A 27477-nucleotide genomic window follows, 5' to 3' on the forward strand; every position below is an offset into this window, starting at 1 on the left:
CTTCCTTTCCTAGATTCATGGGGAACGTAGGTACCGTGAAAACGCCCTCCTAGAGGGGAAGGGGCTCAGCTGCCTGTTGGAGATTAGGTCTAAAGTTTTGATTTAATCAGAAATCTGTGTGTCCAAGTCGGGTTTTGATCGATCAGTAAAGATATCAACAGCTAATGGCTGGGCAAAGGGAGACAGGGCGGGACCCTTAGTTTCAATGGCTAGAACACAGAGGGTTAGAAAAGGAGAGATCGTAGTGAAGCAGTGGGATACGGGGTGGACATAGCTACAAGAGATAACGTCAATGAGCTATATAAGTGGCCACTGGCCCCTTGCCCGATTGGGCCTGGGGTAGCAGGGGAAGGATTAAGAGTGCCCAGCCTTTGAGGTTGCCAAGGCATTTTAAGGTTAACTGGCATACATGTGTGTCTTCCGTTCGAAAATCCAGATAGCTCCTGGGCGTGTGGGCATGCATACGTGCGTGCGTGTGTGCGTGCGTGCGTGGCATGCATGCATGTGTGGTGTACGTGCATACATGTGATCTGCTGGCAGCCAAAGTAGTATAGCCCAACTCACCACTACAATATGGCTGTCTGAAGAAACTGAAGAATGCAACCACAGGCCAACAGTCACCAGTGCCAAAAGCTGCATGTACTCGGTCTGGAAAATTCTCCCATGGGGTCTCCAGAGGGTACAAGGCCAGATTTTAGACACCTGGTCTCCAGAACAGTGTAGAATCTCTGGGTCTTAAACCATCAAGTGTATGGTCACTTCATGGGACAGCCACAGGAAACTTGATTGAACGCCATTGTTTATACTTCCGTGAAGGGGGAAAGTGGTAGACAGAAGATGGTCTGTACGAGGCCAGCTCATGTGTGATTCGCGGCAGGTTCTTGTCCAGACAGTGGGGGATTGGGCTGCAAGTCCTGATGGTATAGTCAGAGTGCCTTCTTCCACCAGGAGATGGAGCATCAACCCTTTGGCCAGGGGCTCTGAGCCAGCATTTGCCTCCTGAACGCTGTGGCTGTTTAGGGCTGTGTCCCTGGCTTTTCCAACCTGACTCTAGAATGCTCTCCCAGTCAGTGGAGAGGGCTTTGGGGGACCGTGGGGGGGGATCTAGATGGCAGGGGTGGGAGGGAGGGAACTCATGCAATGATGACTTTGGCTGGACTTTGACCCTAGTTTTTCTAAGTCTTGGGAATTTCCCAGGTCACGGGGTCTGATGGTTTATGCTAACAAGGTGACTCACATTAGGTCCCCTGGAAAGTTTATACGATGGTGACCACAGATGGAAGCTGCCCCAGAAAGATGAATCATGTATTGACAGGCACGGGCTTTGCCTAGCCTCTGGGACTTAGGGGGCACAAAGTCTGAGATGGGTCCCATGACCCACACACACATCAATTGCGCCTGCAGAACGAAACCCGGAGCCGTTGAGGCCTTTTATGAGCTTTCCCAGTTGGCAACGCTCTGGGTATCATTATAAAACAATGTGGCAGCAATTAGCATGTCCAGAAAGTGGCAAATCCCAACTCATGGGACAGGACAAGAAAGCTGTGCATTTAGGATCCTGCCAGGCCCCACCCTCTAGGACCCTCCCTTTGATTCCAACCAGTATGCACACGCTGTAGAAAAATCATACCTCCGAGTATAGCAGTTTCCGGAGACCTGTGAGATACTGTTATTTAACCCAAACGGGTCATAGGAGGCCTTGAATGTATATTCAGTGGGTCAGAAGTGAGTTTCTTTGGGACCCCTATCTTACAAAGAAGTTCTGAAGGGAAGATGGGCTTGAAACAGTCTGAGGCAGGACCCTGTAAAGTCCTTATCAACTCTGGGAACTGTTGACTTCCCACTAACTTCTCAAGACACCGACAGCCTCAGCCTCTGACAGTCAAGAAGTCAGCCCCTCCGCTCTGACAGCTTCCTCATGGCTTCACTAAATACACCCCAGTCAAATACAACTGTAGATGTTAGCACAGTGCCCCCACGGGCCCGTCACTTCCCTCCCAACACTTCTGCTGGCAGCACCAGGAGGAAAAGACACGGTTTAAAGTCTCCCTCCTCCTACTTTGTGGCCACACCCTCGAACATTCAGACAGGGACGTTGAATTTTAATCTACAAGTAAACACCTGTGCACCCCCTGAGCTGCAAAGCCAGATCCCCATTGTTGGGCTTCTAGTCTGTGGATCTGAGACCAAGCCTCCGAGAATAGCAGGTTGTACAGGTGAAAAAGCCATATTGAGGCAGCTGGATGGTCATAGATGGTCTAACCTGCACCAGCAAGATGGCTCGGCAAGCAAAGACACCTGCCAGTAAGTCTGAGAGCCTGATTTAATCCCTCAGACCCACGTGGTGGAAGGAGGCACAACTCCTCTAAGTTGTCCTCTGACCACACACACACAGACACACACACACGTCATACACAGCACTATGTCCCTATAATCCCAGTGCTGAGGAGACAGAAATAGAAGAAACCCTGAGGATTGCTGTATTGCTATCTAGCTGGATTTGTTGTTAGTTCCAGGACCAGCGCAAGACACTACCTCAAAAACTAAGGTGGAGAGGGATTGAAGGAGACATCTAACATCAACATCATCGGGCTTGCACATGCACTCACACACAGATGTGCACCCACAAACTCATACGGACACACAGAAAGTGGCAAGACGGCAGTGCGGTATTCATGGTTAATTGAACAGCGCTTCTATGATCATAAATAAACATCCCCTGGAATACTCCTGGAGACTGCAAATGAGTAGCCACTTGAACAAAACAAGGTTCTAGTGTCCCTTTATAAATTAAAAGCAAGGAAGCACTACTTTTCAGTCACCGAGCTTGTAACCAATTACACACAAGTGTATACAAGTCTCCAAGTGGGGAAGAGAGTAGGACAGAGCAGACAAGACTGGCCGGGAGCTGATCATGGTTGATGCTCAGAGGAGGCTACCTAAGACTTAGTTACTCTGCTGACTCTAGTGCATACATACTTGTCCTTTCCACTGCCAAGAGAAGAAAGGAAGGAGGAGGGAAGATTGGGAGAAAACCCACATTCGTATGGTCTTCACATCAGGCATGCAATAAGCCTCGAGCTTTCCATGAGGCCAGTAACCCAAGTGCTAATACATACTGGTGTCATTTGTGGTAACAAATCTAATTACTGTGCCTCACTCATCCATGGTACTATACATCTTCCATCTTTCAGTTAGCATTGTGATCTAAGGTAGACCTCACAGCAGGGAAGACTTAGAAATATACATCATAAGCTCTTCCTATCCTTAGACTAAGGCACCAACCAGCTTTATCTAGACAGACAACAATGGTAGTCGGTCTGGGTTCTGCTCCCCACCCCAGCACTTCAGCACTTCCCTGGAGATCTCACTGATGATTCTGGGTCAATGTGCTGTTGTCAATAGAGGTGACGACTCCACACTTCTCCCAGGACGCAGAGAACAGCCATTCTCTAGTCTATGAACCACATTTGAAGAAGACTCGAGGCAGAGCCGCCACCCAAGTTCCTCTGGGGCTGTTTCACCAGAGAATAAACAAAAAAATGCAAGGGAAGGGAGGACCCAACCAGAAAGGAACAGTTGCCTCTTCTTCTCTTGACTTATGCGGAGTTTAACTTGGGTCTGCGCTTAAAGAGCAAGGGAATGAATCTGGAGACAGCTGCGGACAGATCTAATGTGCAATCTGATAGGCACTGGCTGAAAGCTATCGAAACAGTATCTACCACCCTGAGTCACACACCCAGATGTAAACAGATCACCAAAGGCCACCATAGCCACAGCACTGAAGATACTGGCCTTAAAGGTGGGGGGACACAAGGAAGCAGAAGCAGTATTGGCTGTTGGCTCATACAGCCACCCATTCCCACCCACTCTCGATATATGAAGGTTGCTTATTCTTCCAGGACACAGATCAGTGTAAGAGATCGGTCTACAAATCCTCAAAACTATTTCCATCATCAGCCCTCAGCAGATGAGCCATCTGTGTTTATTAATGTGAGCCCGTTTATCCAAATTTATAGGTAAGCAGATAATGACTCGTAATAGCGCAGATAAACACCTTGAGAAGCTCTGCTTTGGGCTGGAACCATCTGGTTTACTCGGCTTTATGTTCCCATTTCTATAGCAGGCATTGGTCCTAACAGAAGTGGAGTACACAGTGGGACAAGGCAGCATGTAGAACTGGAAGAAGGGAACGGAATTCTTCAAGGCCTTTGATTCGCTGACAGCTTGAAAACCAGGTCGACCTCCATCCAGAAAGCTCCTCTCACCCAAGAACACTGCTTGTGTGCCTCTACCTACCAACTGCATCCATTACACATCTAATTTAGCAAATATATGCAAGCCTGTCTCAAGTCTATGAGGTAACCCTTGCGGGAAAGGTCTCAGGGCATCTGCTGAACAGTCGACCACCTTGGGTATGATGTGCTTGCAAGAGTCACTTATTCAAAGATAAAATATATTTACAACTTTCCCAAGCAATGTAACCTGTTCTGCTCTGGTGTCTTAAGGACAGCTCTCACTAGCCAGGCTCCGTGGCACACACTTTTAATCTCGCCACTCGGGAGGCAGAGGCAGGGGGATCTCTGTGAGTTCGAGGCCAGTCTCTTCTACAAAGTAAGTTCTAGGACTACCAGAGCTACAAAAAGAAATCCTGTCTCACCCTCGCCTCCTAAAAAAAAAAACTTTCTCAGGACTGAGATTTGGAAGTACTTTCCAGCACATTCTGTGTTTAAGTCATCACAAGTTTCAGAATCAACACAAAATCTAGAAATCTAACCCAGTCCTCTCTGCTTTTCCTGAAGCACAAACTCCATGAAGGAACTAATCATTTTTGACCGTTTTTGTTTTCCAAAGCTTCTAGCATAAAAGAAAGCTTGTGCCTAGCCAACCTAAATTCTTGCTACTTAAAGCCACAAACTAACACTCTCACCCTCCCTCTTTCTCTCTCTTTCTTTCTCCCCCTCCCCTCTCTCAGACATACACACATACATACACACACACACACACACACACACACACACATACACACACACCTTGAAACCCTACTAAGTTAATGTCTTCAAGCAACACAGGGGCAAAAAAGACATTTGGTTATAAAAGTGTATAAAGTATTTATCTATGGCAACTGAATTTTCTCCAAATTCAAAAAGCATTTTATGTAAAGCAAGGTCCCTAGTTACTTGGAATCTCCACAAAACACAGCGAAATCTTTAACGAAGTCTCTAAACTGGCAGTCCATACTGTAAAACTGGGCCTTCCCTTTCTGTGATCTCTGTCTGGTTTGACTTCGCAGGCTTCCTACAATGGCAGCACGGAGAACTTAGCTTGGGTCAGAGCAGGGCTCCAGGTTACATCCCTGGCCCCTGCTTCCATCCAGTGAGCAGCTTCACGGTTGTACCATCTAAGCCCTGCAGAAATGAAGGGCAGCAAAGACCTCGAGGCAGCCTGTTGGTGAACTTTCTTCAACTGCATGGGAGAGGTAGTGGTGAGACCTGACTGTGCACCATGGACTCCCCGACACCTTCCTCCTAGTTCCAGCTGAACCCCAAGATGCATGCTCCAACTCTACATTTTTGCCCAAGTAACTTTCTCCTCTGCCCGAGAGCCACTGGGCTGCCCTGCCAATCACTGTGCGGCTGGGACATCATTCCATTTATCATTTCTGTTTTCTGCACATGATGATGTTCTGGTATCTTAAATCCTTGTCCAGCTGGGGAGAGGCTGACCACGATGGAGCTAGCCAGCTCTTGGACACAGTGAAAGTCCAATAGGAACATGCCTTTGATAGCTACAAACCCAAAAGGCACAGAATCAGACCACTTCTGAACGCCCTGTCCACCCCAGGACACAGCATCCCTCTCTGTGAATTGTCCCAGAGCCAAATGCTAGGCAAATAGGGGGCTCTCCCGATAGCTTACAAGAACAATACAACTAGCCAGTCCTAACATGCTCGGCTTCCGTTTCTGTCCTGCCCCAGAAATTCGACCACAGGCAGAATCTACACCCCTCCCTCCCTCTCTCCTGATCATACTGATGTCACCTACGTGGCTCTGCACTGTGCCTCTAAACCCATGAGAGCGTTGACTTTACCTTCTGGTCTCTCCTTGGTCTCCTCTGACAGACGCGCATGATGGTTTGCATGAGAATGCCCCTCCCTATCAACTAATGTATTTGAATATCTGATCTCCAGTTGATGGATCTATTAAAGAAGGGTTAGAAGGAGTACCCTTGTTGGAGGATGTGTGTCCCTAGGAATGGGCTTTGAGGTTTCAAAAGCCCATGCCAGCCTCAGTTAGTTCTCTCTGCCTCAGACTTGTGGATCGAGATGCAAGCTCTCAGCTTCAGCCACAGTGCTGTGCCTACCTACCTGACGCCATGCTCCTCACCAGGATGGCGGGAGACTCTCTAACCCTCTGAAAGCAGGAACCACAAATAAACTCTCTCTTCTGTAAGCTGCTTTGGCCATTTGCTTTTGCTTGTCGTGTCTTGTCACATCAAGTGGGAAGTGACTAAGCCCGCTGGCTAGAGTGTCCGTCACATAGAGGAGCACGGGACAACTTATTCTTCACGCAGTGCTGGGGACTCAAGCTCAGAGACTTGCGTGTGTGCAGAAGCACTCCCCTCTGCGTTCTGCCAGGTTCCCCTTTTAGATTTTAATGTTTCAGGGCCCCACAAAAGCAGTTTTGACCCAGTGACTTTGGCCCCCAGTCTAGGCCACCCTATTTTGGAAAACGATATAAAGCCTAGAGAAGAAGTGTACTTAGCTGTGTATACTTTGGATTAACTATAAGTATGAAAAACCATTGTTAATGTAGTTGAGCCTAAGTTTTCATTTAATTTTTACGATGCCATCCTGCACTCTCAGGAGAAAAGACAAATGGCTAAACAGACGAGCGCCGATCTGAGTGTGGATTCTGGTAATTATCTGTGTGGTACAACTGAGCTTGCTTAAGCTCTGGAAGCAGGAAGCAGCCAGGCCCCCACCTGCTCTACAACAAAACGGAAGGCGCTGACCCAAACCCCCACCGTCCTCCCGCTAGCTTAGAACATGATACCCTTTTTCCACGCAGATCAGCTGCAATCTCCGATAACCAAGTACACTACCTCTCTGGCCTAGGCACTGTGGAAAACTCATGGCCAGGACTCCAAACCTGGAATGAGCTTCGTTACCAACAGTCTGACCACCAGAAATAATTGTACTTCAAAATACAGGCTCTGGACACCATACTCTATGCACAACCTTGTGAACCTGTCTGCACACTAACGTTTCTATTATTCAGTGTTAAGGGGAGAGAGAGTTACAAACCACAGGCTTTTCTAGGTGGGTAGTCCTGTGTCGGTGAGGCAGAACCGGGTAAAATTCCAGCTGAGCCAGTCCACGCCTTGAAGCATCCGGGCAGTTAAAACATACCAACCCTCGGCCAGAATAGCCACAGATTCAGAGAACAAAACAATCCTCTGACACTCTCTTTAGGCAGTCTACAACGGGGTTTATGTGGAAGGAAGTAAAGAGAAGAGACAAAACTCTACAATGAATTTTGGGGCATTTTCTGAAATGGCTTTCACTAAAATAATAACAACAACAACAATGATGATGCCTTCTCTAACTTCACTGTAAAATATTCCATGGAACTACAACTAATCACAGAGATGGAAAAACTAGAGTAACTGAAAAGGACACAAACAGGGGTCTGTCAGACATTAGTAATGGAGTGAAGAAAACCTTGCCTCAAATGTGGCCTGCCAGACAAAAGCAATGGAGAGAAAGCGAACCTTGACTCATTCGTGGGCTGTCCTCCCCAGGCCAGCTTGCTGAGTCCCCACCAACCCATAACCCCAGCTTTCTGAATGCCATCTCCAAGCTAATCCAGAGGGAACTCCAGCCAGGCTTCCAGTTCAACGTGCCTGTGTCTCACTGGAAAGAAAAGAGGAGGACTCCACAGATGCAGCCCCACCGGCCTGGGACAAGAACTGTGGAAGACACCCCCCCCCAACCCACAAGAGACAGTACCACGTACTCTGTGTTTCTTCAAGTTGGCCAAAGTCAGATGGCCGCTTTTTCCTAACCCCTAGGATAAGGCCCACAGCCACAGCACGTGATAACAAGTAACCCTGTATCTCAATTTCTTCTCCAGGAATCTGAAGGCAGGGCTTCAGGAAGCAGGAATCATAACAATTCATTCAGATTGCCACCTTAAGCATTTCCTATGTGAAAGGCTCTTTCCAAAGGTCCTAGACCACAGATTATGGTCTCTATGCAACTCAAATTCCAGGACACTGAAGACAGCCAGGCTCAGAAAGACAGGATCTAAAAAACACAGTTAACAGCCACACAGTAAACCAACAGGGAGCCACAAGAGGGGAGCCAGATAGCTCAGACAGCAAGAGCCAGGGCTCCCTAGATGAAAAGCTGGAGACCAGCGTGTTCCAATCAAAGACAGAACAGGGAGCAGAAGCCCTGTGGTCCAGTGCATTCTCGAGAAGTCCTTCACTGATCTTCGTGTGCTGAGTAGAGATCATTAAGCTGTCTCAAGGAAGGGAGAGAGTGCAGCTGGGAGATGAAAAGGAAACCAGGTCTGGCGGCAAAGCATCACGTGACTTCCCTCATCTTTCATCCATGCTGCAGGATGGATAGTCAACTAAGACATGAAGATACTATTCCAGGGCGCTACCAGCAGCCAACTGAGATGGATGCAGATACTGACAGCCAACCACTGGACTGAGGTCAGCAATCCCTGTGAAAGAATTAGAGGAAGGACTGAAGGAGCTGAAGAGGATGGCAACCCCATGGGAAGAACAAGTCTCAACTAACCCAGACCCCTGGAAGCTCCCAGAGAATAAGCCACCAACCAAAGAACATACAAGGGCTGGTCTGAGGTCCTCTCCTTTCCCCAACCCACACCCTGCCCAGATGTGGCAGAGGACTGCCTTTTCTCACCTCATCGGGAGAGGATGTACCTAATCCTGTAGAGACTTAAGACCCCAGGAAAGGGAACAGCCCTCTCAGAGACTAAGGGGAGGGGAGACGGGATGAAGAGCTATGGGAGGGGTACTGGGAAGTGAGGCAATGTCTGAAATGTAAACCAATCAAATAATTAACTAAAAAAATACTACTTCAGAGTGGGTAGAGGACTGCCCAGCTGTGATTCTCCGCACACACAGCAACTCTCACGGGGCTACAGCTCCAGTTCCAGGGGAATCTAAGGTCCTCTTCTGGCTTCTACAGGCAATGCGCATGCATTTCACATGTGGTGCACAGACATACATGCAGACAAAATACCCATACACATTTAAAGGCAACAACAACAAAACAAGATCCTAGCTCAAATGAGAACAGGACCAAGAAGGAAGGACTGACTGTCCCAGTGGAGCAAACTCACCCCAATCCCCAGCCTCTCAGACATGGGCTTCCCACACACCACACACAAGAAAATCCAAGTAAGAGTCTCTTCGGTCGAATGCTATAAAACCTGTGTTTAGGACACAAGACTCAAATCATTTTCTCTCTCCTGCCTGGTAAGACTTTTATTCAAATGTTTTAACCTCCCCCAACACACACACACACACACACACACACACACACACACACACACTAAAACCCTTATTTGCACAAAGGCTCACTGCTAGCATCCTTTTCTCTTTGGAGCAGTGATACCCCCTCCCCCTTCCTTCATTACCTGTGTGCAGGTTTTTCAGACTACCCAACTGTGAGACTGGACCCCAGCCAAAGGGGAAAAGACAGTCATGATCCGCATTACAATAAAGTCTAAATGCACTTCTTGTCTGTATGTGTTTGCACTCCAGAGAACACTCTCTTGATCAAGAGGACAGCTCTTCTTGTCTGGACACTTGCACTGAAGTGTAGTCTCCTTCTTTTTGATCCCAAACTTACTCCTAACATCAGGATCCACTGTCCGACTCAGGTCTACTGTCTCACACAGCAGGACATGGTCAAGTGTTGACACCAGACATGTCACCCCAACAGAACAGCCAGGTGATTCATCTGCTAAGAACACAGAGACCTGTGATTCCAGAGGCGCCTCTGCCTCTCAGGGTGTCTTTGAAACCTGGACCCTTGGCAATTCCCCTGCGTTTGGCTGTGCACTGTGCTTGCTCTGCCTCTGGGCTCTGAAGCTAGCTGCTTACTTCGGGCTGCACTCAGCCCCGTCTCCAGGAGACAGGTATGGCCTCCTGAACTGGACCACACGTGGATGTCTGACCCCACCATCATCCTCATGTTCCACTGACCCTCACGACTGAATAAGATGCCTACTGTAAATGGTCAGCCCTCATCTTACATCTAAAAAAAGCAATGATTATAGTTCATTTCTGAGGATACCTGCCCAAAACTGTAAAGAGCAGTTAAGTTCCCACTTATAGTTAATCCTGGTAAAGCGTATCAAATATCTACACTACTATCCTGTCCATAGGTAGGTATATAAGCCCCGAACGACGAGGGGAGGATTTTGACAAGGATTCTCCCAAGTACATCTGGGCCATGTGGTACAAGTGAAAGAAGGATTTTTAACAGAGTAAGTGAAAACTGGTCACACCTTTAACCCCAGCCGTTAGGAGGTAAAGGCAAAGAGGACAAGTCAAAGCCAGGCTAAGCTACAAATCAAGCTCATGGTCAGCCTAGAAGACCTAGAGAAGAGAGACAGAGGAGGGAGGGGAGGAGGAGGGGAAGAGGGAGGGGAGGAGGGAGGGGAGGAAGGAGGGAAGGGAAGAAGGAGGGGGAGGGGAGCTCTCATCTCAGATAAGCATACATTCCCATGGTCCTCTGATTTCATGGTCACTCAGGGTAGGATTATCTTCCTCCTCTGAAGAGAAGGAGCAAGGGGAGAGAAGCTGTCACGGTGACCACTTCCTTTTAAAAGGATGAGTAAATGTTGACGTGTGGCTCGGTGGTAGGGTGCTCTTCCAGCACTCGGAAGACCATAGGTATAATCCCTAACACATACACACACACACACACACACACACACACACACACACACGGACACACACACACACACACGGACACAAAGCACAAGCATCACATAAGAACACAGACCCGCAGGAGACTCCGGTAGAGAAAGCACTGACCCTTCACCCTACCATCAAAACAGAAGCCAAATTTCTTAGGAATCTGGCAGTGTGTGAGGAGCTGAGTCTGGCCTGAACAGCAGACTGTTTGCGAAGTGTGGTATGCATGCTTCAAGAACTTCACTTTGGGGGAATTGGGGCAGGAAAGCACATTTTGCACACAGTAAACCACCACACCCCACAGGAAGCTGTTCCCTGATTTGTAGGCAGTGTCCTCAGCTGAAGACAGAATTCACCATGGCAAACTGCTAACCAAGTTGTGGGTGGCGGCTCCCTTCTCTTAAGAAGGTTGCCTGCAAGGTCTGGATCCCACGCAGATCTCAGAAGCCACTCCTGAGGGGTCAGAGTGGCTAAGGCGAGATGAGGGATACAAAGCCTCTGACTTCAGAGAAATGGTGACCCACAATCTGAAGCCCAGACAGCCTCACTGGGCATGGGTTTTCGTGGATATTGGTACATGGGTCAATTTGCTGGGTGTGAAGGAAGAGTAAAAACCTCGAGAACAGAGACCGGAGACGCCAGTGGCAGAGAAGGCCCACGGACGGACGTAAGGCCCAGGGAGGAAGTCTGGGCTGACACTTGCCAACTGCCAGCGCCAGTTCCTGGGAAGCTGCAGGACACACAGGGCCAGGCTGTTTCTTGCCTAAGCGTCCAGATTACTCCTCAGGAAGGACACTGCTGTCACCACACTTACTCCTGGAGCCCTTAAATTTTTCATTCAAGTTTGACTTTCTCTTCCCCTAAACTGCTTACCAGGAAATGGATCTACGTACCAGAGAGAGATGAAATAAAGTGTACATTGAATGTTTTCTGGAGACCCTGAACGAGCTGCATCTGGCAGCCTTCCACAAGGATTCAAAATGGCTTCAGGGTTATCTAAAGTTTGCCAGTCAGGGTTTGAAGGGACCATCAAAGAGCCCTCGTGGCTGCCCGCCTTTCCCACAGCCTGATACGTTCAGTACTAGTTGACACTTAGGGGCTTTGTTTTGCCCTTTAAAAAAAAAAGTCAATTCCCAGAAATCAAAGGCTATTAATTCCCTCTCCAATGCCCCTAAGCTAGCAGCTCTGTGGGATTCCTTCCGGCTGCACCTTATCCTTCCTGGAACAGACTCTTAGAAAATGTGACTCCTCCTCCATAGTACGGAATCCCTCCAGAGGAGCTGTGAGGATGAGGAGGCTTTGTGGAATTTCCCTTCAAAAAGCCTTCATCTCACTAGCTGGGCAGTTGCTAGCAGAAGTGGCCAGCCATCCACCCTAGAGAGGGAAGAAGAAAGATCCCGTTTTTTTTTTTTTTTTTGGCTTAATCCAAGGGACTAAATCTCCCCTTTACAAACACTTTCAGGAAAAACAAGTACGGTATTATATACTTGAAGCAGCCAAGGAGAACAATGGAGCCGTCTCTTTCGTCATTGTTAATATGGGATACCCCAAGGACTTGCCTGGGTTTTTCCCCAAAGTAAAGCAGTCTGAGACATTTGCATGTGGAAGAGAAAATCCAGAGCATGAACCCCTGTTGGTTCATAGCCTAGAAGAACATAAAAAGCATACACTGGACAGCCTCATGCCAAAGACACACCCCACAGGGTGCCGGGGTGGGGAGGGGTGTGTGGGGGGGTACCAAGACCAACAATAACAGTGACCCGACCGGAGTTCAAAGCTATAATTTACTTAGAACATCGAGACTGCTTGTCCCGGAGACAGAGCATGCTTTCCTGCTTCATATTAATCCACGACAGCATTCTGAAGGGTTTATGGGAATTGGTTCCACATCTGAAGACATTCTGGAATTAAAGCTGGACCAGACTCGTTAACCCTGAAGGGAAAGGGAAGCTGTGTGGTGAGAGCTGCTGAGGCAGAGAGAGAACCTCATGCAAGATCAGCCAGAGGGCAGGTTAGAACAGCAGCCCCTGCTAAGGACAATGGGACACTTCAGTTATCTGTGGCTTCTGGAAAGCACGTGGATTCCATTCATCTGCCCTGGCTACAGAGATCAACAGTCCAAGTGGCTAGCAAACAATGAGAAAATTACTCCCTCCCAGTTGTAGAAGCTGGAAAAGCAAGATGAAGGTGGCATCTGAGGTGGTTTCTTCTGAGGCCTCTACTTCCTGTTAGGTGCGGTGTCTCCCTGTGTCCTGTCGTGATCCACTCTGCCTCCCAGCATGCAAATAAATGTCCACTGTATGGAGTGTCCACAAATACAGAGAGGAAATCTGGACGCTAGCCTTACTGAGTTAAAGTTTATCCCAATCAGCTAATTCAGTCTTCATTACCTACTTTATAGACCTTATCTCAAAGTACAATCACAGTCTACAACACTGAGGGGCTAGGCTTTCAACTTACGATTCTGGGAGTTCCCGGTCCCACAGAGTAACGAGGGAAAGAGAGGCAGAGCCAGCTCTATGTGAGAAGGAGGGAGCAGACTCTGGATATAAGATCTGAAACTGAAAGACTGGAAGACAGGTGGGTGACCGAGGTCCCCAGAGGTACTTCTCACAGCAGACGGGTCTGCTTGGTGTGCTCAGAAGTGGGGCTATGGTTCATCATGATTCCTAAATCAGCTGAACAGGTCTTGACTGTGGCTGGTGGTCTTGCTGTTTAGTGGATTCAGAGGAGAGAGTGTCAGTGTGCTGTATGTGTGAAAGAATCTTAGCCTTTGGAAGTTTCACCTGTGAGCATGTGTATAAAGCAACTGTTGTGCAGGAGATAAAAGAATACGGACATCTTGATTGATTGTGTGACATTTTTAAAATTGTGTGGGTGTGTATGTGTGTGCACGCGCGTGCATGCGTGCATGCAATTCTACCAAGTGCTTATTTAATGCATAGCTGTGAGGTGATCACAGCAGGCCCTGACTCAGTTGGACCAAGGTGCAGAGATGCCCTCAAGGCCGCCACAAGGGCAGCCATTTTTACTTAAGAGGAGAGGACAGGGCGGATAGGTCAGAGAAGCTTTCTTTAAAAAAAAAAAAAAAAAAAAAAAAAAAAAACACGTATTCATTTAAAATAAATTTCCTGTGGTGGGGGTAGAGGTCAAAGAGAAACCTTCAGGAATCAGTTCTCTTTCTCCGTGGCAGGTCACCGACACCATTTGGGTATGTTTTTGTTGTTTTTTGTTTTGTTTCAGTGATTGTTTTTGTTTGAGTACTGTTTTGTTTTGAGACAAAAATCTTCTGCAGCCCAGAAGAGCTTGAACTCCTCATCGTCCGTCATCTGCCTTCAGGTACTGGAATTGTAAGCATTCGCCACACCTGCTTTGCTTCTGGGAAACGAGATCAAAGCTCAATGCACTACCTTCTGAGGCTCCTCAACCTTCACGTGTGCAGCCATCACGTGGGAGCCTGACCACAGACTAGGGTCCCACTCCCAGAGCTCAGTTCATTCGTCAGAACCTCGGCATCTGCTGACCCTTCTGGTGGCAGAAGCTCTTGGAGAACCACTGTTGGGGAGTCTATACCTCCCAGTCCAATAGCCCTAGTTACATGGGACCACAGCACAAACTGGCAGTGGTGTGCTCGACTCTGAAAGAGATACTCTGCTTCTCCATCCCCTATATTTAAAATGCTCTGCTCTCCTTGAGAACAAAGTGGCTTCTCACCAGCATAGCCACTGCCAGACAGGTGTTCACAGCCCTGCTAAGTGGCTACATCCTCTCCATGGTCAGGGGGCTCTTTCCAGGCTGGGTCCTAGAAGAACCCACCCACCTACTACTCCTGGTCACCCTCCCTCGGACACCTCTCACCAAGAGCAAGCTTTCCAGTCTTGGTGTCTACTTTTCCTCTGTCAAGTCAGCAAGTGTCCAGTGTCTGCCCCACAACTCAGGCTGACAAGCAGTAGATCAGCTTAACTTCAAGCTCTCCAGATCTGGGGAACTTGGGTCTCATTCTGCTGCAGTGTAACTATGACCCAGGACAAAGGTCTTAACATCTCTAGAGTTGTAAACATTAACCTATGATTGGGCTTTTGGGTAATGGACATTGTTCTTACCCATGGTGAAAGAGGTGAGCCAGCTCAGACCCTGCTGATGCCACAGGTGGTTCACTGGCTCTGCTGCAACTCAATACTCCCTTTGGGTTTTTGTGCTGGGGTCAGGGGGTGGTTAAACCTGGACACCACAATTCACTTCAGCAGAGGATGCTGGGCCAGAGCTGACTCTGTTGCTCAGTCTGCTTCACCTTAGAAACCAGCAGCCTTCACCACAGCAAAGGTTGGTGGTAGAAGCAACTATGTTAATAATTAGAAGATGCTTACATAGCCCCTACCTAAAATGTGGTTGACCTAGACAGTAGGATTTCACTCAGCTATAAAAACAAAGTAAATCAGGAGGTTTTCAGGAAGATGGATGGGTCTGACTGTATTTTATTTAGGTATCCCAGACCCACAGAGAAAAATACATTACTTTGTTTCTGTTACTTTAAGTAAACACTACAACCAAAAGCAACTTAGGGGAGAAAGGTTTTATTTGGCTGACAGGGTAAAGCCCAGCATGGAGGGATGTCAAGGCAGAAGTGTCATAGAGAAATGGAGGAGTACTGTTTATGGGTTTGCTCGGCTCCCTTTCTAATACAACCCAGGCCCATCTGCCTAGGGATGGTACTGCCCATGGTGGGCTGCCTAGGGATGGTACCACCCACAGTGGACTGGGCCCTGCACTCTCAACTACAATAAAGGAAATGCCCCACAGATGTGCCTCCCGGCCAAACAGATGATAAAAGCAATTTCTCCTCACTTGAGATTCCCTTCTTCCAGGTAAGTCAGGTTGACACATGATGCCAACTGTAACACGTATGTGGATGCCAGCTTTACATATTTCTATATGTACACACGTGGGATAGAGTGTGGGCAGAGGCCCAAACCTGGAAAGAAGACTGAGATGAAGGGAAAGGTCTGGGGTAGGGTAATATAGAAATGGGACAGCAGGGAACAGAGACAAGGCAGGGGGACTAGGGGATCGGGAGAGAATGGACACAAGGCAGGGGACAAGGGGATCAGGGAGCGGTATGGATAAATTAATATGATGTAATGACACTTGTTTCCTTTGTGAATTTAAAAAAATAGAAATAGGAACTCAACAAATGAATAGCTAGGGGGGAGGACCCTAAAGAAAAAAAATAAGTTAAACAGCTCCTACAAATAGTGAGCTCTATGCAAGGAAAAGAAAACAGGCAGCAGCTTCCCCAAACACAGCCCCTGATGCAGCAGATCCACATGGCTAAGTAACAGACTAGGCATGGGCTTCTCCAGCAGCCTTTCAGCGGTGGCAGTAAGAGGCAGGAGCCCTGGGCAAAGTGTCTGTGCACTGAAGGGATGGACAGCAAAAGCTGGTGGTGTGGTTGGGAAACCTCACACCAACTACTAAGAGCTACAGGATCAGAGAGGGGCATGTTAATCGGGGCTCGTGCCACTGAGCACATCAAATCTCAATGAAGATGGTACGGAAGTCTCAAGGCGGTGGTGGTGGCGGCGGCGGCGGCAGCTCGGCTAACTGTCTAAAGATAAGGCCTGAGTGTGCAGTGTGAGCTGTAACACAGAGCCACAGAGTAGCTCCAGTGAAGAAGTGGCAATGGGCCAATCCACCTGCCACAACCAGACCCTTCCTGCATTCAGACAAGAGGGAGGAATGGTTGCCAGGTGCAATGCTGCTCGAAGCATGTGAACCGAAGAAGGGAAGACTGCCGACTGGGGCTAGCCAAGAGGCGGCGAGACCTCTGGGCAGAGAGTAGCTGGGTGTAGCGCAGGAACCTGCCGTTCTTTTTAATATTTCCCGAAACACATGCCTTGTTTGTGGTCTTGCGAGCGATGGTGCATGCTGGCTGGCTAGCTGGCTGGCTAGCGAAGGGCCCTTGAAGAAGTGACATTAACAGGGCTGGACAATTGGATCTCAGTCACATCCTGACCAACAAGACACTTGATAAAGACCTACGATGAAAAGCAATGTATTTGACGAGCAATTTTATGCTCGTTTTATATAAGAAAATTTGTATGTTTTGTACAGTCGACATTTCCTCTCCACTGAGGTCCTCCCATCCTTGGTCTCTGACTGAGACCAAGAAACACACAGAAACAGCAGGAGGTTGAGGGAATGACTGATCCCAGAAACACAGAACCGAATGCATGCTCTAGTGTCAGGATCCTGACTTAGCCCCCAGCTTCATCTTGCCCACCTGATGTTTCCCGGTCTCTCCAGCCTCAATTTCCTCACTGTGGGTAAGAGCCATTCTCCACAAGCTGTTCCTATAGGGATCACATAACCCACCATCCCCTAGCTCCCCGGCATATGGGCCGGGTCCCCACTGCCACCTGCTGAGCTCCATAGGGCTAAGCTGTGCCTCACCCACAGTTCCCGCACCTTAAGGTCGGCAAGTCCTGGGAGAGAACTAGCTGAGGTGGACCGAGGGTGAAGGTGTCTCAGAGAAGCTCACTGACCCTGGGAAGGCTGCAGTCTGTGGTTCTTGGTTTTTACTGTCCACCAGAAACTGAAGGGGCCTTTCAAAACAATTTATGTCTAGATGTTACTTCCTAAAATTAGGATTTGAGCTGGCCTAGGGATGTGCTACCCTTGGCTTTGTCTTTAGTTTCATTTTGTTAGGGTTGGTTTGGGGTAGCCAGGTGGTTCAGCCACAGTGCGGACTGGCAGTGTCAACTAGAAAGACACTTAACCAGGGCCAGAGCTGCAGTTCGGTACAGAGCCGGTGATTAGCAGATGTGAAGCCCTCTGCTCAATCCCACAGCCACCAAAGGGGAAAAGGAAGTATAATCAAAACAGGCTGGTAGCCTTCAGAGAAATAATTTCCATCAGCTGGGCATAGAACTAGACCTCTGTAATCCTACAAGGTAAAGACAGGAGGAGCAGAGGTTCAAGGCCAGCCTGGGCTACAGAACAAGTCCCAGCCAGCCTGGGCAAATGAAACCCTACCTCAAAAACCTAAATAAGAAAACATAATTTCCATCAGTAGACAACTTAAGGAGACAATCTGAGGATACGTTCATGAAACCCGACACCAACAACCAACGTCCATTTGTACAAAGTAAATCCTGCCAACACGCTAACCACTTTCCTCATGGGGAATGACCAACCGGGAGATCCGATACCTCGTGACTCCCATGGGGCAGGTGATATGATCTCTCCTGACACTTGTAGAAAAACGTAACCTCCCATACAGCGCTGGCAAGTGGCTGGGCCACACCTTGAAGGCCATTCTCTAACCCTGCTCCTTTCTAGTGTTCAAATTAAAATCTTTGAATGGCAGCAACAGGCTGCTCAACTCTGATAGCAAGAGCCATGAACAAAAATAGAGATAAAGCAGGTTATGTGAGGTCAAACCCCACAGACTGAGCGCCCAGTGAACTGTATCTGCACATGCGCTAACGATGCCCCGACCCGTCCTCTCCGGACTTCACCATCTCGCTTGCACCATCTCCATCCTGCCCTTGGCTCAGGCCGCACCCTCGGAGACACCCTGGAACCTCTTCCTGTCGGGTCCTGAAACAAATCTGGTATCAAACCTCTGGACTCGATTATATACGAAGATGACATAAAAATAGACAAGTCCTTCACTGCAAGAGGGACTGCATGCAGCAAAGCTGGAAACTCATGCCAGGTACCTAGTGCAGAAAGTGTCCTAGCAGAGCCTGCTCTAAGCCACAGTTTACGTGTGGGTCACAGCCCCATCTGGAGTCACAGAACTGAATGTGAATTATTGTTTGTTTTTTGAGAGCCACAGGAGGAGGCACGGGAGGTTTTTTTTGAGCAGGATGATCCCAGTTTGTTTTAGGGTGATTTTTCCTTCCATCTAAATTACAAAAGAAAAAGCTAGGACTGGAGAGATGGCTCAGAAGTTAAGAGCACTGACTGCTCTTCCAAAGTTCCTGAGTTCAATTCCCAGCAACCAAATGGTGGCTCACAACCATAACAGGATATGATGTCCTCTTCTGTTGTGTCTGAAGACAGCTACAATATACTCCTATAAATAAATAAATAAATAAATAAATAAATAAGCCACAGCCAGGCTGGAGGAAACACTGAGTTTCCCTGAGGATTCCAAACAACTGCATTCAGTGGGGATTTGGTGAGTGTGTGAATGAACTGGTGGATGAATGGCTCCCCAGGCGGCATGATGTCTCAAGTCCCACCGTAAGGTCTGCTACCCGAGGACAAGGTTTAACAAGGGTGACCAGAGAGTTCATATCTTAATAACTAGACAGATAACAAGGCTAACAACCCAATGGCAATTCACCCTTACAGATGGACGGAAGGTGTCCTAGTCAGGGTTTCTACTGCTGCAATAAAACATAAAACCAAAGCAGCTTGGGGAGGCAAGGGCTTGTTCAGATCATGCTTCCACATCACTGTTCACTGAAGAAGTCAGGACGGGAACTCAACACGGCAGGAACCTGGAGGGAGGAGCTGATACAGAGCCCATGGGGGAGTGCTGCTTACTGGCTTGCTCAGTCTGCTTTCTTATAGAACCTGGGACTATCAGCCTAGGGATGGTACCACCCACAAGGGGCTGGGCTCTCCCCTGTCAATCACTAATGAAGAAAATGCCCGACAGGCTAGCCCACAGCCTGACCTTAATGGTGGCATTGTCTCAATTGGGACTCTCTTCTCTGATGACTACAACTTGTATCAGTCGAGTTGACATAAAAACAAGCCAGCACAGGAGGAAACATGCTAAAGATGAACACACATGTAAAAACCATATTCAGTCGCTAACAACCAAAAGGCCTGCACGGTCAAGTCAGCACACACATTTACCCAGTCGGCCAGCATTTGACCTGCCTGTTGCTGGAGCCCAGCCTGCAGGCAGACTCTGAGCACCTCTGCTTTCCATGGGGCACACCTAGGACATGTGTCCATGATCCACATAGCATCTCAGCTGTGACACACCCTCCACCAAGCTAGGAGGTTCCTGGGAGGTCTCCCAACCCCTTCAGACCTCGATTTGTCTCCCCTAAAGAAGGGTGATAATGTCTGCCTTCAAGATGGAGGATTAAACTTCTGGGAGATAACAAGTAAAATGGAACAAAATGCATACGTGCTAGTGATCACTAGTGTGAAAAGTGATCACTAGCGTGAAACCTCAAGGTCCCCACCCGGGCTCGCAATGTGCGGTCTGAGGCTATTAGAAGCAGTAGCCATCAAAAAGATCCCCAGGACCCACCCAGACTCACCAGGGCTAGAGTACCTGAGGACTCACAGCGGGGACTCAGTAAGAGACCCATGACCTACACTTTCAAATCCACGTTGGAGACCATTACTGAGAGGGGTAAATACGACTTTTCCTATCCAGACACACAGCTTCCACTCGGATGACTTTTGCATCCAGTGCTCTACTTGTGTTACACATGAAGATTTCTTTAAAAGGCTAATCTTTAAGTGAGTCTGAAACTTTCCTTTCCTTTCTACTCTGGCGGGCAGGAGGGATTTTTGTCTGTTCGTTTATTCATCCCAGAACCTGGTATTCTGCCTATTACCAGCAAGGCCACAGAGACGGCTCAGCAGATAAAGGCACTTGCCACCAAGCCTGATGACCTCAGTGAGGTTCATCCCGAGACTCACATGGCAGAGTTCTCCTTGGACCTCTACACAGGTGCCGTAACGGAGGTGTGGGGTGGGGGACGGGGGTGGGGGAGGTTATGCATGTGTGTATAGCATGTGTGTAGTCTGTGTTCATGTATATGCGTCTGTGTATTGTATGTGGGAGTCCTAAGTGCATATGTGTGCTCCTAAGTGCATATGTGTAGGGACATATATGTGTGTGCATATGTGTGGGTGTGGGTGTTGTAGGTGTATGCTCATGGGTATATGTGCATTTGTGTGTTCATGTATGTGTGTTTGTGTGCTCACATGTATGTGAGTATGTTTGTGCATATGTGTGTAATGTATGTATGTGGTGTGTGTGGGTAGTGCATGCATGTAATAAAAAAGTATTCAAAATATGGTACCAAAATGCCTCCGGTTAAAATTAAACACTACTGAACTAGATATGAACACTACTGAACACCTATAATCCCAGCACCCATGACATTGAGGTGGGAGAGTTCCCTACCTAAAGCTTGGGCTATAAAATTGCTGTCTCACAGAATAAAATGAATAAATAAATACTCAGCACTGCTGTCCTTTGATGGGGACGACCCTCAGCCAACCTTCCTAAGCCATCTGCATTTCTACCCTCATGTCATAAGCTTTTGCCAAGCCAAGTCCCCAGAGAGTCTGTCCTGTCACATGGGCTTTGCAGCACGGCATCTCTCAGCAGAGACACAGCCAGCTACAGGAGAAGGAAGACTTAACTACTCTCTGGGGCCAGACGCATCAGTTCCTGGAGTCCCTCGACATTGTCACCCTGGGAAAGCGCCTCTCTGGTTACCTTCCATCTGCTGTTGCAACCCTAAGACCTCCTGGGTAAGAGGATGCCTGGCCTAGGAATACAGAGTACACCCACAGGCCTTCCTGGATGTTGGTGACAACACCAGGGGGCAGCAGGGAGGAGGACAACCCTTGGAAGAGTCTGGGGCTTGGACATTCTCCTACCTGGCTGGACACAGTATTCCATTCATTCATTCACTCGTTTGTTTGGTTCTTCCAGACAGGGTTCCCCTATATAATACCCCTGGCTGTCCAAGAACTCTCTCTGTAGAATAGGGACACCTCCACATCACCAAGATCCACCTGCCTCTGCCTCCAGAGTACTAAGACTAAAGGTGTGCACAGCCACAGCCTGACTGGACACAGTATTTCGTAAGTTATACCATTTATCTCTAATGACAGGTATGCCAAACTACTCAATAAACAGTGGTAGAAAAATGTGCTGTGTTGAAAAACACTGGTGCCTATTTTATATCAGCTGCAAAAAAGAACTCTAGGGTCCTTTGTCATTAAAATAAAGCCACACAATGGCTAAAAAAAAAAAACGGGAATCTAAATGATCCTGGGAGGTAGAAGGAGGGATATTGGTGGGGCTGGAGGTCTGGGCAGTGGTAGAGTATATGTTTAACCTGTCCAGTGCCTCACTCCTACCCCCAGCACCAACAGCCTGAGAAAGGGAAAGGGGGGGACACCAACAGCTACGGCCACGGACGCACATACGTAACCGTTGAATGCACGGACTGTGTTCAGCAATGGCAAAAATTAAAGTCAGAAAATATCATGTCTTAAAGGCAACAGAATAAAGCCCACCATACACTAAAGGATCTGTGGCAGGTTAGTTTTACTTAGTGTCAGCATGTTCTTGCCAACGTGAGCACTGAAAGAACACACACGTGCAGGAGACAGCCACAATAACAGCAGGTGTCTAGGCTGATTGACAGCCCACATCCAAACTGTGTTATAATTTCACCGAAATCCTAGGAAGGCATATCACATGGGCTGCCCGTCATCTGTCCGGGCAGCTATCAGTTCAAGAGTCTAGGAAGCACTAACAAAGAGTGGGAGGAAAAGCAAACGCCCCACAAAGAAATTAAAAAAATCAGGCTTGCTCTAAAAGGCGGGTGACTGCAGGAGGGCACGCTCTGGCTTTCCCATCTGTAGCAAGGCAGCTGCAAGAGAGACAGCGAAATGTCAGCACTGGGTAAGCACAGACAGATGTCATCATCACTGGCCATAGGTAACTTCACTAAGTCACAGCCTTCCTGCAAAGCATAACACTGGAAAAGCTAAGGCCAATACAAGGCACTCCATAGTGCCATAGGCCAGCCTCAGCTACCGTAACATGTACTCCCCTGCTTCTGACTGTTCTGGTCAGTCTGCAGGGACACTGGAGATCCTGCATCTTCTGATAAGCTCCCAGTGGATGCTGATGCCGTCTTTCTGACTGTCCTGCTGTGAGAGCAGATGCCACATAGTGTGACCGCAGGTGCTTCACGTGCACCTTCAATGACGGGAACTGTAAGAATACCCTTGAGAAACTCGACCTGTGAGAACAGGAGCACATACTTCTCAATGCATGGGAGGACCAGATCCCCAGGGAGAACTGCACAGCACAGCGGCTCCTGGGAGCCGGAATGCCCAGGTGTGGATCCTGCTGGATGCTCAGTAGCTCTGTGATCCTACACAGGCTAGTCAAAATACCTCAGCTTGGGCCCCTTCACAGGGATAAACTAGAGGTGATAGCTAAGTTCTCCCCAACTGGGAAGTGGAAAAGGGGCCCACTCAAGATAGCAATGTAAAGCAATTACCTTTTTTTTTTTTTAAGTTAGGGTCTATCTATCTATAAGCCAGACTGAAGACTTACTATGTAGACCAGGCTGGCCTGGAACTCAGAGATCCACCTGCCTCTGCCTATTCAGTGCTCGTATTGAAGGCTTAAAAGGCTGTGACAACACACTTTGCTTTTACATACATTGTTTAAGACAGTGTACTTACAGACATGGAGCCTCATACCTATAATCCCAGCACTCGGGAAACTGAGGCCATAAGGAAGACTGCTGTGCATTCTTCAAGACCAGCCGGTGCTACAGGGTGTTGTCCTAGCTGGTCTCAGCTCCGTGGGCTGCTCAAGTCATTGTCCCACCTTAGTCTTCCAAGAAACTGGGACTGCAGGTATGTGCCACCCACACCCAGCCCTCCCTTCACCTACATTTTGAAAGTCCACTCACAGAAAAGTCACCAGGAATTCTGTGTATTGCCAAAAGCTCAAGAGACCAAGACAGTCCTCCTGCTTAGAGTTATTTTTTAAATTCATTTCACCACATTCCTTCTTCCTGCAAGCTCCCCTTTACGGAGTATCCAAGATCGGATCCTGCGCACACCGCATCCGCAATTAAAACAACAGTAAATGACTGGAACTCCCTAGGTTTTCCCATTTTTAAAAAAAGGTAACATTAGAACGTGAGAAAGATAAAATGGCAGAGGTCAAGAAATAAAAACTATTCTAGTTAGCCGAGCGTGTGCTAGCCAGCCCAGGCTGCTAGGTGGAAAACTACTTGGGAATGTCATTTATCTAAGCCTCTTCACCTGTTTCCTACAACAAGAGGGGCGGGGCTGGGGCCAGATCAGGGAACCCATCAGTGATTTGAGGCAGCAAGACCATGGGTCCTGTCTCTGAAGACTACGGATCTCGGTAAGACCCCCACAGGCTTCAGAGACTCATCCCCAAGAGTGATATGGTCATCAAAGGCCGAAATGAAAAGTCCATCTAACAGGGAAAAGCATACTCCACTACGGCTGAGTTTCAGTCAAGACGGAAATGTCATGTAGATCTTGCTCAAGAGTAGTGTCCTCATTCATAACTAAATAAGACATCGTAATAAAGTGACCTTGTAACCCACAAACATACTTAGGTACTAGGACACACACAGAAGGGTCAGCGAGAGAGTCGGGGTCCTAGAGGTTATTAAACCTCCTTACACACACACACACACAGAGTGGCAATCGAGGGACCTGAAAGATGTCCGATAAGGTGTTTCAGAAGTCGGTGGGGACGCTAGAGTTTGGCGTTGGTCCAGGACTCTAGCTTCAGCTGCGATTAGATAAGACCAGCTGTTCACAGCTGCTTAAAGAGAAATAAAGAGGTACAGTTTGGGCGAGCGAGTTGTGAAAGCCCTGAGCCAGGATGGGAAGCTAGCGAAGGCGGGCATACAGGGCCCACCCTCCAGGGCACCCCCGCACCTCCCATGGATTCGGGATTCCCCATGCTTTCGGGTGGGCGCTACCTGTGTCTGCCATCCGTCCCCACGTGCCCCTCCCGGCGGTGATCGGCGCGGGCGTGGGGTGCGGGCGAGGGCCGCAGGCGGGGCGGCGCACGCGCGACGAGGAGCCCCGAGTGTGTGGCCGTGCAGGGAACGCATCCTCCGGCCGTCCGAGACCCGCGGGGAGCATCAGACAGGCGGCGAAGCCCACGCGGAGCATCTCGTGGACGGCGGAACGGGCCCAGGCGGGGCACTCACCAGAAGAACAAGCGCGAGCAGAAGTTGGCGTCCTGCAGCGGGTTGGGTTTCACCTCGGTGTGCACGGGCAGCATCTCGCCCGCGGTGCGCGCGGCCGGGCGGCGGCTCCTGGAAGCACGGGTGAGGATGCTGGAGCTCCGGCCGCCGCGCCGGTCCGCTCGGCGGGAGCCTCGCAGGCAGGCAGCGGCTTCCGGGAACCGAGCGCCGGCCCGCCCTGACCCCGCCTCCCCGGGCTCCTCCGGGCGCCCGCTATGCGCTGTCGCTGCCGCCTCCTGGAGCCTGGGAGCGGCGTGTCGCGTGAGAGCGCAGGGGGGAAGGCGGCTGGGGACCGACCGCGCGCAGGCGACGGGCGGCGGCTCGGGGAACGCGGAGCCGGGCGGGGAAGCTGCACGTGCTTGGGACCCGTTGCAAACTTTGCAGAAGTTTAAGATCAGCGCCGGAGCACCACCCTGAAGGTGGCGGGGGCGGTACGGGCTGTGCCCGCCCCCACGCTCGGAAACGCCCCCTAGGCTGTGCGCTCCTGGAGAGCTGGCGAAAGCCTCCCGGCTTTGCCTGCCCTCCCCTGGCATGCTGCCCTCATCAGGACCAAATGGAGTGCTGTGGGAGATTCTCCCACCTGCGGACCAAGAGTCTGACCTGGAACAACAGTAAAGTTTATCGGATTGCCTTTGCAGACCTGAAAGCAGTGGAAACTGTCAGGCCACCGGATATTAGGACGCAAGGATTTGGGGAGATGAATGAACGCTGCCATTTCGAGCGGCTTCTTGACCTTTCCTGCATTGCTTGGCATGGCGGACCTGTGTAAGCAGTTGGCTGTCCTCTTAGATTGGGTAAGGGAAGTCAGATAATACACTGCCTGGCGTGTTTCTTTCACCGAGCCCTGAGAGGCTCGCAGAGGATTAGTGGCGAAGGGAACCGACATTACGGGGGACACCTTGGTGTGCCTTTCTGTAGACCTACTAAACTTTTAATTTACGTGTCGAGATGGTTATTACTATTTTACTGAGTAAATTCAGACTCCAAAGATCCAGCTCGTCCGAGATCTTAAGGTTACTGATGATGAAATCTGATTTGTACCCAAGTTGGCATGTGACCTTGGACTGCTTTAGGGATGGTCAATAAGCATGAGAAATGTCAGGCTGCACCGACACAGAGAGTGTTCACAAGGCCTGGGTTCTGTCCTGCCTTGCCCCAGTTAACTGGCTCTGCCGGTTCCATTCACTTCAGCTCTGGGTAAGCAAAGAAGAGCGGTTTTGAATTCATGGTGCTAGTGACAATTTCACCCGTCCTTTTGCTGTGAAAAAATACTCTGACCAGAAACAGCTTGGGGAGGAAAAAGTTTATATCAGGATTACACTTGCAGGTAACAAACAGTCCATCGAGGGGAGAACTCAGGCCAGGAGCTGAAGCCACAGCCCTGTTGGACCACTGGTGCTGATTCCTGCCTGTAGTGGGCTGGGTCCTCGTGCCATCTCCAATGAGTCATTCTCATTGGCTATAGGCCAAGCCCATCCTGGCAGTTCTTTAGTTGTTGTTCCCGATTTTCTGGTGACTCTAGGTTGTATCTGGTTGACAATAAAATGAATAAATAAATAACTCAGCTTTCTTTGGTCATTTCACATATCTGTTTATTTAAATGTATACTAATAGTTTGTACAGAGTCTTGGTGGTAAATAAGCATGTGTTTAGAAGTCCAGTCATATGTGGAGCCCATGGCTTTAATTCCATCAGTTTGGAAGTGGAGACAGGAGAAACGTCGACTCCAGGCCATCTTTGATGGAATCGAGAGTTCCTTGCCAGCCGGACAAACGTGAGAGGCCCTGTTTCAGAGAGCAAAAGTAAGTAAATACAGATAAAAGGAATTAGCCAGGCAGCAGCACTCAGAAGTCAGAGGCAGGAAGAGATGAAATTCAAGATCAATGGGATACCTAGGGAGATCTAGGTCTAACTGGATACATAGACTGTTTCAGAGAGAAAAATTGAGACAGGGTCTCATGTATCCCAGGTTAGCAGCTTAACTCCATAAACCAATAACCAAGGATGACCTTGATCCCCTGATCTCTCTCCAGCTACCTCCCAGGTTCTGGGATCACAGACATGTACCAACATGCTTAGCTATAAATAAGTTTTTGAGCCCAGAAGACATCCCAGTAGGTAAACTGCTCACTTAACAAGCACAATGGCCCAAATTCCTCCCACTCTCCAGAAGACAGGTATGGTGACACGCATTCTCAGCATGGGGCCGAAGGCAAGGATTCCTGAGACCCCTGACCCTCCAGCTTACCCTGATTCACAAGTTCCAGTGCAATTAGAGACCCTGTTTCAAACAAAATATAGATAGCTCTTGAGCAACAAGCTTGTACACACACCCACACATACAAATTATATATATTTATATAAGAAGCATATAAAATATGTAATAGATACAATGTCTCAGCTCCTCAGGAGGCTGAGGCAGCAGAAGAATATCTTGAGTTATGAACTCCAGGACCAACCTGAACAACATATC

At 48.8% G+C, this 27477-nt stretch overlaps 1 protein-coding gene and 1 long non-coding RNA gene across 2 annotated transcripts in view; both read right to left on the minus strand.

Moving 5' to 3' along the window:
- Abcc4 (ATP binding cassette subfamily C member 4) overlaps positions 1-25042 on the minus strand; it is a 219589-nt gene extending 194547 nt beyond the window's left edge. The window contains exon 1 of the mRNA XM_028771612.1: positions 24969-25042. Within this exon, the coding sequence (XP_028627445.1) occupies positions 24969-25042 (74 nt within the window). The remainder of the gene's footprint in view (positions 1-24968) is intronic.
- On the minus strand, positions 22275-24758 carry LOC114624635. Its single transcript, XR_003711963.1, has 2 exons — positions 23464-24758; positions 22275-22619 (listed from the first exon to the last, which is right to left on the minus strand). It is a non-coding gene; the product is annotated as an uncharacterized LOC114624635 (long non-coding RNA).
- Positions 25043-27477: the final 2435 nt, after the last annotated feature.

This window comes from Grammomys surdaster, unplaced genomic scaffold, assembly GCF_004785775.1.
Source record: "Grammomys surdaster isolate TR1022 unplaced genomic scaffold, NIH_TR_1.0 65, whole genome shotgun sequence".
Classification (NCBI taxonomy): domain Eukaryota; kingdom Metazoa; phylum Chordata; class Mammalia; order Rodentia; family Muridae; genus Grammomys; species Grammomys surdaster.